Here is a 15861-nt window from a genome sequence, read left to right on the forward strand (position 1 = left end):
AGAAGGTCGACAACAAACCTGTATACTACGGCACACACACGGAATTCAAAGAGCAGTACAAACATTAAAACTTCATTGGAGGATAATGCAGGCACATCCTGCATTCCATGATCACAGATTACGTATTGCCTATTCCAGAGGACAAAATCTGAGAGAACTGATGCAACCTAAGTTAGGTGAAATGAATAGGTCTAAAGAAGTGGAGAGACATAAGACCTGAGGTAATTGCATTTATTGTAGAAATATGATTATTGCTAAAGAATTTGTGAATCCGAAAGATAGGAAAATATATACATTGAGATGCGACACAGATTGTAACAGTAACCACTTAGCTTATATACTAAGATGTACATGTTAAAAGCTATATATAGGAAAGATGACACAGGCACTAAAACAGCGCTTGACTGATCATAAATTCAATATTATACACCAACGTAGGGAAGCTCCATTAGTGACCCATTGTATGGAAAAACAGCACACGTTTTCAGATTTTAAATGTATAGTGATAGATCAGGTGAGGGAATCGATAAGAGGAGGGAATAGAGATCGAGCTCTGATACAGGCAGAGCAGCGTTGGATCTTTAGGCTAAACACTATAATACCAAATGGTTTGAATGTACGTGTAGAGTGGAAAGCATTTCTATAAAGGATATATAAAACAAAGGGTAAAGTGACCAAACTATTAAGGTGATTGAGAGAAAGCCCCTTTAAGAAGGAAGTCGATAGTGATTGGACAGGTGATCGGAAGGAAGGTTTAAATACTCTGACGCCATTTTAATTACAAGGAGTCCCGCAGAAAAAAAAGGCAGGACCCGCACAAGGTAGGCTTCTTTAAACTAATCTTTATTCATAGGATAGCTCTCCGCGGTCCACTCTCTAATATTGTATATTTACACTTCGACTGTAGGACAAGAATAGTAGTCAAGGGCACGACTCCTGAGGAAGCGGTTTGATAAACGGAGGCTCTTTGTTGAGCGTTCCCGACTGAACATTCTACAGCCCAGATAAATGTGCAGCTACTATAACTTTATAAAATAAAAAAGACAAATCTATGTACAAAGAAACATAATTGAGAGCAGCGGTGGTTTTTTAGACTGATGACGATTCTGCACCTTATCCCAATCTGAGCAGATAATTATCGGCAGAGGAGAGGTAGCAGCCTGCAATTTGAACGATACGTGCTAGGGCGCAAAGCAGAAAATCTGAAGTCTTTTCCTCCGGCAAATGAAGAGTAAATTACTTGAAGAGAGAATTACTTGCATTCATATGTACTATTTTGAAAGAATTTCTATTAGCAAGTACCAACAGAGTGACTAATTGCTATTTAACTTAAGAATCTAATAATCTTTTTGACTGTTTCCTCTTGTTCTATTTGATAGGAAAGTGTTTTATGTACTGCAATGGCCTTATGGATCACTTGTGTGTCTGTGAAAATGGGAGCAGCAAAGCCTGGTATAAAGCGTCTGGCCATTTCAAAGGAACATTGGTAAGGAGGAAACGTTCATACTTATAATTACTCAAACAAGAAGAGTTTTTCCTTCACTGTCCCTTATTCATATTGATATGCAGGAACTCTTTCACCGTACATTTTAATGAAGAGCTTCTTCTGGTTGGTGATTCTTTGCTTTCAGAGAAATGCAAGGTGGCTATTTTCTGAGAAGGGGAGACGGGAGTCGAGTTTAGCTTCATACTACTGTAGCAGATTGTGATGCCAGGCCCAGGTTTCAGGATTGCCTTGGCAATAGATCTTGTCTGGTGCTGTCCTAGGGAGCTGCAGCACTGAGAAAACAAATAGCTGTAAATGCTCTCAAATGCATCAGAGGAGCAATGTAGCTGAGAATTTTTACAGAAAAAGTAATTTAATTAGGATCTGTGAGGATGGGGAGAGAGGTACTTATTGCTGGTGTGTAATAAAGCTATTTTGTAATGGTATTTATTATATTGAATTTAAATATGTATTGATGTAACCCATATGGAATGTGTTTTTAGGTATGTGGTTAGTAAGTGAAAATGAGTTAATCAGTTAGCAGAAGAGCATACTGACTCTGCATCTTGACACAGATAGATATCTGCGTTCTTGAAACATTTATTTATTTGCTGCATTTGTATCCCACATTTTCCCACCTATTTGCAGGCTCAATGTGGCTTACATTATGCCGCAATGGCGATCACCATTAACGGAATGAGAAGTTCAGAGTATTGTTACAATTAAGGTACATAAAAATATCAGATAAATTAGAAGTAAATAAATAATTCATATCAGGTATATGAGATCCAGGACAAGGTATAACATTCAATAATAATAACGTGATTAAAGTAACCAAATTAAAAGAGTTCAATATTGGTTTGTTCTGGTGTAGTTTTGAAATCAAGTCTTTATGAAGGATTCTTTTTATAAATCTCTTTGAACAGGTTAGTCTTCAGTAACTTCCGGAAGGTTGTCACATCATGCGTTGTTTTTATGGCATTCAGTAGTGCGTTCCATAATTGCTTCCAAATAAACATGCTTCCCAATAAGCCAGCAAGTTCAACAAGAGGTCCTTTTACTAAGCTGCAGCAAAATGTGGCCTTAGAGTACCTTTTCGCAGGTTTGTCCGCATACTAAGTCCATTTTTGCCACAGACATAAAATGGCTGATTTCTCCTTTTTTTTTTTTTTTTTGCATTAATGGCATGCACAAATGTTGCCATTAGAGCATGGCCATTTTTTAAAAACTACTGCATGAGCACTTACCACCACCCATTGTGTAGTCAGTAAGGGCTTATATGGCAATCCTGTGCTAACCAGTAATGTAGCTGCGCTAACACATTAGTGCAGGAATACCCACCAGACATCCCTCTTCCAATAAAAATAGAATTTTTTTTAGTGCGCACTAAATTGATACTTACCACGGACCCCTGAGCCACGCCACTTGGTAAGCTATTTTAAGCTGTTGGGCACACTTTAACACCTAACACAGCTTAGTAAAAGGGCCCCCAAGTTTGTTAGGCTGTTGTGGAAAATGGTGACCACAGCCTACTGCAGAATTTGATATCTGGAACGAACAGTAGTGCGCAATATCATGGCAGTGCTCAATTAGAGTGCAAGTGGATGATGTAGCAGAAAATGTCAGGTTTAGGAGGACAATTTTAGAAGGGTTGGGTGGAATTGTACGTTTACATGGGCATACATGTATATGTAGCAATTTAGAAAAGCTGCTATTGACACCTTCAACACCCTGAATTAAGTTCTTTTTTTCAAAATGTGCTTTTTACAAAAAGGTTGTTCCCAATGTACCTGCTGCCAAGAATATATGTGCACACTCTTAAATTTCTTTACATACACTGCAAATATATCCCCACAGATTTATGTCTGGAGATGTGAAGAGCACTGCAGTTATCACAGAATATGGCAGCTTGGGTGATTTTCAATAAAACTTGAGCTGACCACATTACTCAGGGTTTGAAAGAGCTACACTGGTTAGTAGTTGAGTAAAGTATCAAATATATGGGGGCCTTTTACTAAGGTGTGCTAGTGTTTTTAGCCTACGCTAGTAATCAGCTGGCGCTAAATGCTGAGACACCCATAGGAATTTAAAGACTCCATAAAGTGTTGATTGTTTTTAAGTCACTTCATGGTCTTTTAAAAGCCTATTGTTTTCTGTTTTACAACATTAACGTTTTCATAATTCAGTTCGGTCATGTCACCGGAATACTTTTGTAAAACTTTTTATAAAGCAAACAGATATAGATGGCTCATGCTAGAGTTTTTTCAGTATTTGTTCTGTTTGTTTGGAATTCGTTACTAGCTGAAGTAAGATTTTTGTCTGATTTGTTAAAATTTTGGAAGCAAGTTAAGATGTTTTTATTTGCTCAAGCTTGTTAACATATTTAGGGTTTTGGAAATTTATATTGCTGGCCATCTCTAATTTTAAGGTTTTATATATTTTGCATATATTGACAAATTTATTATGTATGTTTGGGAAGCCACCTAGAATATTGAGAGATGTAGCATATAAGGGGTTTTTTTTTTCAATTAATAAACATTTTATTTCCTGTAGGCACCTCATAGTTGTTTTTTGAGTTATGTTTTGGATTATTGCCTTACTGAAATATCCAGCCTTTTTTCAGATCAAAATTTCATCACTGGCTGTGAGACAATGGCTTTTAGATTATGTTGTTATTTCATTGAATCCATTCTTCATTCCACCTGTACAATATTTTCTGTTCTGCTAGGTCCTACACAACCCCATAGCTTAGTTGGCAAATAAGGCTGGCTCAAGGTTATTTGACACTGTGCCCCCCCCCCCCCTCCCGTGGTGGCTCAGGTCAATCTGCTTAGGGCAAGGCATGATATGGTGACTTCCCCACTCCCCCCCCCCCCAGGATATCCAAATGGGAGGACTCCCCTCATTTGGATCAATGGTCAGGTGGTTGGCCCTAGAAAACAAGAATGCCATTTATATTTCCAGATTATATAATGAAGAAATGAAAACTGAAGTGCCTGGTTATACTAGGGAAAAAAAACTGCAGTAGATAAATTATGTAATTTAAGACTCTAATATAAAAAAAATTCAAATCCCTGGCTCTGCACACTGTGGATACAGATCATGTGCTTACAATTAGAATCAGAAGTCCCACTCAGCAAAGAATGGGTACAAAGCAGGACTAGGGCGTTTTCCCCACAGAATTCATCATGCTAAAAAAAATCTTTTTTCTTCTCGGTAACAATAGCATAAACTCTTTCCAGTGCTAGGCATATGAAGTACTACAAACCTGAAATGACCATGTTTCAACTTTTGCCTGCATCAGAAGTTATGAATAAAATAGATTAATCTGATATATATGTACAAAATGTGTAATGTGAAGTACAGTGGAAAAAATATTATGAAAGTTATACTTACACCTATGTTTACTAAGCGGTGCTATGTGTGCGTTAACGTTTTTAATGCACATAAATGGCTTACACATGTTAAACGCTAACACACCCATAGAAATGTATAGGCGCATTAGTGTTTAATGCTCCTTAAATTTACAGGCACGCTAAAAACACTAGCGCACCTTAGTAAACATATCCCTTAGTATTTTGTCTTTAGGGAGCACATGAAGCCACTCTTTTAAAGCATAGAGCATGCTGGTCACGTGGTGTGATGCAGGAGTGAGGACTCGTGTGTGCCGAGCTCCTGCTAGTCCCCCGCATCTTTGCCAATTATCTGACCTCATCGGGGATCCGAAGGATTCAAATCTTATTGGGCTTGCAGAGCTGATTTGGGTGCTGCGCTTTGGCTGGCGGTAGTAGCCGGAGAAAGCGGGATGGCGGCGAAACCTCAAAAAAAAGAAAAAAGCAAGGCCGCGGAACCTAAGATGGCGGCCGCACCGCAATCGCCGAGTTCCAGCGTCTGCTCGGCATGGACAGCCGAAATTACGGCGGAAGTAACGGCCGCAGTTGAGGCAACCCTGGACAAAAAATTACAAGCAATATATGACAGGGCGGACTCGGCACACGAACGCCTAGATGGATTTCATCTGGACCTGGACCATGTCCAACAAAGGATTAGTGATATCGAGGACCGCATGGTGTCTGAGGTGCAGCCGGTGGAAGCCCTGCAGAAAAGGATATTGGAACTGGAGAATAAAATCGATGATTTGGAGAACCGATCCAGGCGCAATAATCTGCGCCTGGTCGGTTTGTCAGAACAGATCCAAGAGTCAGAGTTGGGCAGTTTCCTAGAAACCTGGATTTCGACCACGCTGAAATTGAATAATATGCCAGGCCCCCTGAGAATTGAGAGAGCACACCGACTGGGGCCAAGGAGGCAAGGAGCGGCGCGGCCTCGGGCGGTGATTTTGAAAATCCTCAACTATGGGCACATACAGGCTATTTTACAAGCCGTACGAGCAGGAGGAGAACTTAAACATGACGGACAGCGAATTCTCTGCTTTCAGGATTATTCCTCGAGGGTGGCAACAGCAAGGAAGGAGTTTGCACCAGTGTGTACACAACTTCATGAGAAGAAGATCAGGTTCGCTTTGGTATACCCTGCAAAGCTGAGAGTACACCATGGAGGTACAGTAAAGTTCTTTGAAAATGTGTCGGCAGCTTCTGCTTTCCTACAAAGCCTGACACAGGGAGATACTGACTGAAAGGCATTTCGGAGGGACGGGGTTCAGGCAAATGTTGTTTGAGGCCTGAAGCTGGAATAAATGTTTGAAAGAAGATTCTACATTTCAGGGACTCTAATAGAGCCAGCCATGGCTCTGATAAGTTAACGTAACAGACAGTCTGTTAAGATCAAAATGTAAACTGTAATTACAATAAGTGTTTAAAAAGTATATTGATCAAGTTATATGGGGTATAATGTTTTAATATGTGAAGGGGTACAATGTTTTGATATATGAAGGGGAGAGAAGAATTGAAAGTTTAACGGTGGGTTCCCCTAAAAAGAGGGAAAGGAATCATTTTTGGTAGGGGCTAGTGCACCTATACGTGATGAGTTCCTTGGAGAACTCGAGGGAGTGGGTGAGGGAACTGATGAGGGGCGGAGGGCAAGGGTGGGGGGGAGGGGGGGAATTCTGCCCGAGTGAACGAGGTGCAAGTGATAGAAGGCTCTGGGGAACTGTTGCTGGGGAGGACAAGTGTGGGGGGAGGTGGAGGCTGGGACACCTTCTCTCTTATATTGCAAATAACTGTATTATTAGCATGCTCTTACCAGAAAATGGTTAAGGTGGTTTCATGGAACGTGGGGGGCGTGACCTCCCCGATAAAGCGAAGTAAGATTTTACAAACCTTAAACAGACAAAAAACTCACATAGCAATGCTACAGGAGACACACTTAACGGGGCAGGAACACAAAAAACTATGTAGATGGTGGGTGGGAGACTATGTGGAGAGCCCAACGACCAACAGAAAAGCAGGAGTCATCATACTATTCCGCAAGGGGCTCCCTATTGTCAGGAAGAGGGTGGTTACAGACCCGAAAGGTAGATTTGTCATGGTGGAGGTCCAAGTGCATAATCAACCCCTGCTGCTGGTGAATGTGTATGCGCCAAATCAATATGATAGACAATTTTACCAAACCATAGTGAACCGGGTACATTCCTTCGACCAGATGCCCATAATTATGGGGGGCGACTTTAATTCGGTGTTTGATCCGCTATTGGACAGTACGGGGACCTCTAGAGTAGGCCCAGTGAATATGAGAAAGGGAGTCCCAAAGCTATGTTCCTTGTTGGATATGGTAGATGCTTGGCGCTTGTTCCACCCGGGGGAGAGGGACTACACCCACCTATCGAGAGCCCATGATACGCTTTCACGTATTGACTATATCCTGGTCTCATCTAGTACAGTCACACAACTAGAACAGGTGGAGATAGGACCGACCCAGGTGTCGGATCACGCGTTTGTGTGGGTCTCCTTTTCTTGCGGGCAGGAGAGAGCACAGAGAGCCCGATGGCGATTCCCTAGGGAACTTTACTATGATGGGAAGTTCTCTTCTTTTCTACAAGCTCAATGGCGTGAGTACACAGAGTTTAATAAAGACACTTATCAAAGGGACCCGGTATTATTTTGGGAAGCAGCTAAAGCCGTGCTGAGAGGCACCATTATCTCATATTACTCCCACAAGAAAAAAGCTAGGGAGGCAGAGATTCTCAAGTTGGGGAAGATAGTCGGGAAGGCACGACAGAGGTTTGGAGTGAGGCCCTCGAGCATACATAGATCTCAGTTATTAGAAGCTAAGTCTGCTTTAAATCAATTAATACACGCGAAAACCAAAAAATCTATTCAATACTTCCGATACCAATTATACAAGCACGCTAATCGACAAGGGAAGCTGCTGGCCCGGTTAGTGCAACAGGTGGGAGGGTCACGTTTTGTTTCTCAGATAAGGGATGCAAAAGGAGGATTGCAGCATACGTCAAAGGGAGTGAATGAAGTCTTTAGGCAGTTTTACAAGACGTTGTATTCGGCGCCAGATGAGCAGGGACTTCAGGCGGAATGGTATATAGCAGGTCAATCACTTCCTAAAATTGCGGAGAACCATCAAGATAGCCTCAAGGGGGATATAACAGAGGACGAGGTGAGATGGGGTATTCGAGATAGCCCTTTGTTTAAGGCGCCTGGGGGGGATGGACTGTCTGCTGAATTTTACAAAATTCTTGCAGATGAAATAGCACCATGCCTTACGGTGGTGTTTAATCGGTTTATACAGATAGGTGCCCTATCAGAATCACTGCGGAGGGCCCAAATAGTGGTTTTGTTAAAACCAGGCCGAAACCCCTTGAGTGCAGGATCATATAGGCCTATTTCTCTGTTGCCTTTTGAGACAAAGTTGTTTGCAAAAATTCTGGCAAACAGATTAGCAAAAATTTTGCCACAGGTGGTGGAAGAGTCACAGGTGGGCTTTGTCCGGGGCAGAACAGTAGTACGCAACATGAGGCAAGTTCTGGGGGCCTTAGAGAAAATACATCATCAGGCGACCCCAGCTTTAATAGTCAGCTTCGATGCCGAAAAGGCTTTTGACCATGTCAAATGGGATTTTATGTTTGCCATCTTGCGGGCATATGGTATGGAGGGGTTCTTCCATGATGCAATAAAAGCATTATACCATGGAGCAACAGCTGAGGTTTGGGTGAATGGAAGGGCCTCGGCCCCATTTGAGATAGCCCGTGGAACTAGGCAGGGTTGCCCCCTCTCACCACTTCTCTTCATATTGGTGTTGGATCCCCTTATTAGGGACATCAAACGGACGGGGGAGGTGAGAGGAGTGCAGATAGGGGAAGATTCTTTTAAGATCTCGGCCTTTGCAGACGATCTGCTAGTGGTTCTGGAGGATCCTCAGGTTTCGCTGCCCTCATTGATGGAACTTTTTGCGGAGTTTGGGGATTTTTCTGGATTTCGGCTTAATCTAGAGAAATCAGAGGTTATGACACTTAATATGAGGGAGGACCAGTGGGTGAGATTAAAATGCCCATTTAAAAGAGCGGGAACGGCCTTTAAATATTTAGGAATCCAACTCACTAAAGACCCTAGACAACTTGGAGAGGCAAATATTGCACACTTGCTAACTAGCACAAGAGAGACTCTTGGGAGATGGGAAGGGTTACCATTGTCTTTGATGGGACGCATCGCGTTGTTTAATATGGTGCTGTTCCCTAAATGGTTATATTTGCTGCAATCAATACCGATTTACCTTAAGCAAAGGGATGTAAGTGCACTACATAGTATGCTTTCTAAGTTTTTCTGGGCTAAGAAGAGACCTCAGATTAAGTTTGAGTACCTTATGGGACAATGGAGAGATGGGGGGTTTGGAGTCCCTGATATTAAACTCTATAATATAGCTTGCTTATTACGTCATTTAGGGGATTGGTACCAACAGACAGAGGCATACACTCCGGTAGCCATGGAAAAGGCGTTGTGTAGGCCAAGGCACAATTTCTATATGTTACATGCGAGGGGGAAAGAAGTGGAGGCACATGTTAGAGCCAGTGTTTTGATAGGACCATTGAGGGCGCTGTGGAGGGATCTGGCTAAGATTTGGGCCTTTGATGGTGGGTGTAGTAGGCTTCTCCCCCTGCAGGGAAATGACGCCTTCAGTCTGGGCACTGAAAATCTTGGATTGAGGGAATGGGGAGAGAGGGGGATTGTATTTTTACATCAGGTGCTGGAGCCTTCTGGAGCAATCAAATCCATGGAGGACCTTGGTCTAAATCCTACAGATTGGAGCTCCAGATTTGCATACGAACAGGTGCGACACTATGTAGCATCTTTGCCTAAGAGGACGCTGGGTGTCGATGTGGCCACCAAGCTGGAAGATCTTTTGGAGGTACCGTCGGGGGACCCTGTATCCATCTCCATGTTATACAAGCGATTGATAGCTACCCGTCCACAGAGAGATTTAGGAAAAGTGGCTGCTAGGTGGGCAGAAGACACACAGACAGAGGTCTCAACCCGGGATCTTCTGCGGGGGTTGAGAGGGGTGGGGAAATGGACTAGGAGTGTAGAACTTCGGGAATGTCAGTTTAGAGTAATCTACAGAGCATACACATCACAGTCCCGTTTATACCGGATGGGGTATTTAGAATCGGCTCAGTGTAGGCGATGTGGGGCGAACCAAAGTGATTTTTACCATGCTTTTTGGCAATGTCCTGCAACTGAGGCTTTTTGGAGACGGATACTAAGGTTTTTGGAAGGAGTTGGAGGCTCCCGGATCAGGCGTTTGCCAAAATGCATATTGCTGGGATGCCAAAGTCCAGTTGAGGGGGGAACAGCTTATCAAAATGCACTTGTTCACAAGGCCTCTGTGGTTGGTATGAAATGTATCCTGGTGAATTGGACACTGGAGCGGGCCCCCTCATTCTGGCAATGGCGTAATCGTTTGCATGCCTTACTTTTGGTGGAGCTTCAGGATGCTCTGCTTAATTTCAAAACACAAAACATTTTTATTTAACTTGGACAGATTATATTAATGTGATGTCTCCCAAAGCACGAAGTTACATTCTTAATAAACTCAGCGCGTTAAAGGATCCTTCTTCAGCAACTTGTGTCACTTAAGTAAGAACGAGGTTAATGAATCGGTGGGTTCATAGGTCACTCAGGCAGAAGGGGATAGGGAGGGGGGAGGGGAGTTATGTTTAGTTCAAAGCACTCGTACTAGGTCTTGGTAAGCGAACACCTTGGGGTGGTAGGAGGGAGGGCCATCAGAACACAGGCTCTCCAGCTTGTGCCCCAGGAAAGGGTGCTAACCATATCACCTGGGGACTGCAGGTCCATTGCTGATTATATAGATCACGATTTTCGTAGCAATGGAAGGAGTGTGGTCGCTAATACGTTTCCGATAAGAGGTTATTACTTTATTGGTTGTTTCTCCTTTATCCTTACGGTGAAGTTGGGGGGGGAGGGTTGGGGGTGAGTTCGGAGATTTATTAACAATGTAAAAACTTGATGACGGATAATGCTGTATCGTGTATTTGTGTCAGTTGTTCAGAACTTGAAATGTCTCACAAGTCTTGTATATCCTGGTTGTCATCAATAAAAATGTTGAACCATAAAGCATAGAGCATGCTTCTTGTATAACCTTCCAGCTATTGGAGTAAACAGATGTCGCTCTCCTACTCATCAGTCAGTCCTCAGTCTTCCTCTTTTTTTTTTTAACTGTATAGAGTGTTGATGTGCAACAGACGTTGAGCTAACCACTTGCGTGTGTGCAAGGGCCCCGAGCTGATCTGTGCTCTATCCAGACCAGGGGTAATCTTTTCTAGTTCTGTTGCCTACCTTGCCAACACTGCTCCAAACATTCAGTCACTTTAGGCAGATTCCTAGGTGGCCTAATGCTGGGGGCAACCCTGTTTGTAAGGCGTTCTTCAAATGGTTCACCTATTATTCCTCCAAATGTGTCTTGTATGGTTGTGGCTAAACAGTTCAGCTTTCATTTCATCAATCCAAACCACATTCCAAATAGTTTTCAAGTTAGTTTCTCACCTTTTACATGATGACTTTTTAAATAAGATCATAGAAAAGGTTTTCTTCTGACAACTCTCCCATGCAAATCATTGTGTAAGGAACTCTGTACCATGGACCTGTCAACAGCTACTCTGGTGTTAACTAAACTAGATTATTTGCAGTGATCCGTGACTTACGTTTTGCAGCTGTGACCTGTTGTTGTTAGACAGTTCTGTGGGAGAGCTTTCTTGATCTTCAAATCTTGCCATGATTTCCAACAGTTTCATTTAATTTCCTAGAATGTTTTTTTTTATTTGTCTACCCTCCTCCCCCCCCCCCCCCCCCCCCCCCCCACCGCTTTGTAAGATAGAATAGTAATCATTTTCTTTATTTTTATGTGCTGGAGGAGTCCATGTTCATTTTTTTTAAGAAAATTGCATAAGCACTAAGAAGTGCTTGAAAAAGTAAAGTGCAATTAGAAATTCAATAAAGTAATATATAAATAAAAGAGAAAACAATCCACTGTAGGAGAACACCAAGGAAAACCCTAAAGCAAGGTAGGAAAAAAGTACAAAGAAACTGAAAAAGCAGAGGAATTCCACAAACTAGTATATTATTGTCCAGACAAGAATCAGCTCATATGGATGAGAAAGGGGTAGTGCTTTCACCCAGACTAAGAGAAACTTCTTCAAGGAGGGCCAGCGCTTGAACCGGTACAGAACTGGATGAGAATTTTGGTGAATTATAGAGACAGATTCTCAGATAATATAGTTTGCCAATGCTGGGGACTTATGATGGTAGGGGAAAGATATATACTGCCCCTGCTTACACTTAACCATTCTGGAACACCACAGCAAGGAAACTAGCAGAGAGCTCCTGTTGACCCTAGTGCTACTCATTACACCATCTTCTCTCTTCCTTTCGAGCCCATCATTTTTTAAATAGATGGAACAAGCTGAGAGGTTAAGGTCAGTATTTGTTTAACCTTGGAATTGTCTTCTCTTGAATAATTGAAGGCCTATCAACGTTTTTTTTTTCTTCAAATAATGGATCCACTGTAAGGGTCTCCAAACATCTAAAATCTGTTAAAATCAGCAAATAGTAAGTGTGTTTTAAAATTTGTAGAAAAATGTAATGTTTAGCTTTCTACTGTGTAGAGGTTGTGTCAGCTGCTGTTCATTTAAGGAATGTGCTAACTGGTAGTAAACAACCCCTCTGTGAAACATAAAAGTTAACCAGGAGTGTCTAAACATTTGCACACAACTGTACATATTTCTAAAGTAGTCATCTAAATGTATTTATAACTATGAATACGTACTTTTTAATTGCAGGATGCTTTTGTTCAGATTGTTCGGAATGAAGGTATTAAATCTTTATGGAGTGGCCTTCCTCCAACATTGTAAGTTAAGCAATTTATGTACATCAATGTTGTAAGATATGTTTCTTGACTAATAGGACTTGCTCTTGTAGCATTCTGTCTACAGTTTGGAGACATAGGCTTATTTGGACTCTGGTCACTTTCACTAACAAATATTGCCATCAGAAATCACTTCCAAGTTTATAAAGCGTTGCAAGTTCTGACTTAGGTTTTACTAGCAGATTTGTAGTAGAAGCCTGCACAGCTTTACCAGACCCAGCACTGGCCAGTTATCCTGTTCAGAAGGAATGGATCCTAAGGAGCTTAGCCGAGATTGGGTAGCAGAGCCGGAGGCGGGGATAGTGCTGGGCAGACTTATACGGTCTGTGCCAGAACCGGTGGTGGGAGGCGGGACTGGTGGTTGGGAGGCAGGGATAGTGCTGCGCAGACTTATACGGTCTGTGCCAGAACCGGTGGTGAGAAGCGGGGCTCGTGGTTGGGAGGCGGGGATAGTGCTGGGCAGACTTACACGGTCTGTGCCCTGACAAGGACAGGTAGAAATCAAGGTAAGGTAAGGTATACACAAAAAGTAGCACATATGAGTTTATCTTGTTGGGCAGACTGGATGGACCATGCAGGTCTTTTTCTGCCGTCATCTACTATGTTACTATGTTATAGTCACTGTCATTTGTTGGAATGTTTTTTTTTTTTTTTTAATGTATGTTTATTATTTCACATAAACAAGTTCAATACAATATCCAAGACTTCAACTCAATATACAGTCCAAATGTGCTGTTGATAACAAATGCTAAACAACCCCTCCCCCAACCCCCCCCCCCCCCCCCCGCCCCCCTCCCACCCTCCCTCCAGGGTAACAACAGTCAGGTTCAACAGTTCAAATCAAAGGAGTCTTCCATCTATCAAACAGAGATCCCTCTCCAGTTCATATATATTGTCCACACTTTGAGAAATCTTACCAACTGTCCCCACTTCAAGGCTGTCATTTTAGCCATTAAGCAACAGTAATCCACTTTTTTAAAGACTTGATCCACCGTAGGGATCGCTGTTTGTTTCCAGTATCTAGCAATTAAAATACGTGCTGCTGTTACTACATGAGAGAGAATACCATGAAGTGAGCGACGTATGCCCTCCACTGGTATGTTAAGTAAACAAAGCTCCGGGCTCGGCATAAGTGCTATCCCCAGCTTAGTGTGGAGGTGTGATATTAAGTCTGTCCAGAACTGCTTTTTGGTTGGGCAGTCCCACCATATGTGCCAAAGAGGCTTATTTTCAAAGCACTTATCCTCCCAAAGTTCCATAGAAACCTATGGAACTTAGCCTCCCAAAGTGCTTTGAAAATATGCCTCAAAATGTACCTCGGGCTCCACAACCCCGCCAGCAAGTTGAGACCTCCGTGTGAAATATGCGTGATATTCTGTGGGGGGTGAGATACCACTGGTATAACATCTTGTACCCATTCTCCACCAGTGGTGTTGCCACAGAGAAATTCAGTAAAGTTTTATATATACGGGGCCATTTATCCTACTCATAATGGACGGATAAAAGAGTCTCCCATTTAGCAGTGTATTGGGACAAGGGGGAAGATTGATGTAAGAGTGCTTTATAAATCCTGGATATGCCACCCCTCCCTGCCCCCGAGCCCATCACCCGTTCCAGTTCTGTTACTGTCAACAATAGCTCGTCTTTGGCCTTACGATGCATAAAATCCCTCACCTGCATATAATGAAAGTGGTCTCTATCAGTCAATCCATACTCCTCTTTCAGAGCCTGAAACGACTGACATTTCCCCTCATCCCACAACTGTCCCAACACCCGCAGCGATAGAGCTGACCAATGCCAATATATTCGTTCTCCTCTACCTGGCGGGAAATCTAATGCAAATATTATAGGGGTGTTCATATGATATTTCCGTCCCGGGAACCACGCTGCACTACATCGCGCCCATTCACCAAGTGCTATCCTCATCTGACCCTTTAACCCCGAAAGCAACCCTCTTAGCGAGTCTAGTGGGAGTCACAGGGCCACCCACAACGGCACCCCCCGCAGGCCCCACTGTGCCGCATACGACCACGGCTTGGTTATCCCTGCTTGTCCAATGGCCAACATTTGAAATAATGCCGCTCTATAATATAGCCAGAAATTTGGAACCCCCATCCCTCCATCCTTCCTAGATTGATGTAAGACCTTCCTAGTTACTCTCGGAGGCCTTTTCCGCCAAATGAAGGCAAAGACTTCCCTGTCAAGCATCTGGAAGAAGGCCTTCGGGATTGCTATTGGAATTGCCATAAACAAATAGAGTAACTTAGGGAGTAAGGACATTTTTACTGCCGCAATTCTGCCCATCCATGACAGTCCCAGGCCCCCCCATCTCTCCAACTCAGTAAATAATTCTGGTAGTTTAGAGGTAAAATTCTCCCGATACAGATCTGCAGTATTCGGGGTCAAATTGACCCCCAGGTACCGAATAGAGCGCGGGGACCAGCTGAACGGGAATAAAGGTTGTAGTTCTGCTTGTAGCCCCATGGGAAACTGTAGGGGCATAATTTCAGATTTTTGTAAGTTAATTTTTAAGCCAGCCGCCTCCCTGTTGGAATGCTTTTAAGCCTAATATTTTTCATTTTAATCTTTCAGACTTTGATCTGTGTATTAATAGCAATAATAAATCTATTGTCTGCTATGGCTTGAGTCCTGATACCATGAATTGTAAGATATTGATGTCCATGCAAGCTACATGAAATCAAGTGTACTTACAGAAGATGAAATCAGTGTTACATATGTGTTGGCCCATATGTTAACTACTAACTGCTGTAGTCCCATACTTTTAGAGGATGACCTCAATATGATTTTATGATCACAAGGGTCTTCCCTTGCTGATGTACACATTTTGTTGGCTGTAAGCATTAATGGTGATATCAGAGAAACACTCTTAAATCAAGTTTTGGTTTAACCTATCAGGTTTGATACTCCTCAGAATTCATAGTTTGTTCTGTTTGTAGTAACTTTAATCATTCTCTTCTTCTCTGCAGGAAGGTGGGACAAAAGTACATTTCTATGTTTTTGAAATA

At 42.6% G+C, this 15861-nt stretch overlaps 1 protein-coding gene across 1 annotated transcript in view; it reads left to right on the plus strand.

Annotated features, from left to right (window-relative positions):
- The window catches only part of SLC25A40 (solute carrier family 25 member 40), a 109375-nt gene that overhangs the window by 39733 nt on the left and 53781 nt on the right, over positions 1–15861 (plus strand). The window contains exons 4-5 of the mRNA XM_030189935.1: positions 1380–1486; positions 12750–12817. Of these exons, the coding sequence (XP_030045795.1) occupies positions 1380–1486; positions 12750–12817 (175 nt within the window). The remainder of the gene's footprint in view (positions 1–1379; positions 1487–12749; positions 12818–15861) is intronic.

The sequence above is a fragment of the Microcaecilia unicolor genome, chromosome 1, assembly GCF_901765095.1.
Source record: "Microcaecilia unicolor chromosome 1, aMicUni1.1, whole genome shotgun sequence".
In the NCBI taxonomy this organism is placed as follows: Eukaryota; Metazoa; Chordata; class Amphibia; order Gymnophiona; family Siphonopidae; genus Microcaecilia; species Microcaecilia unicolor.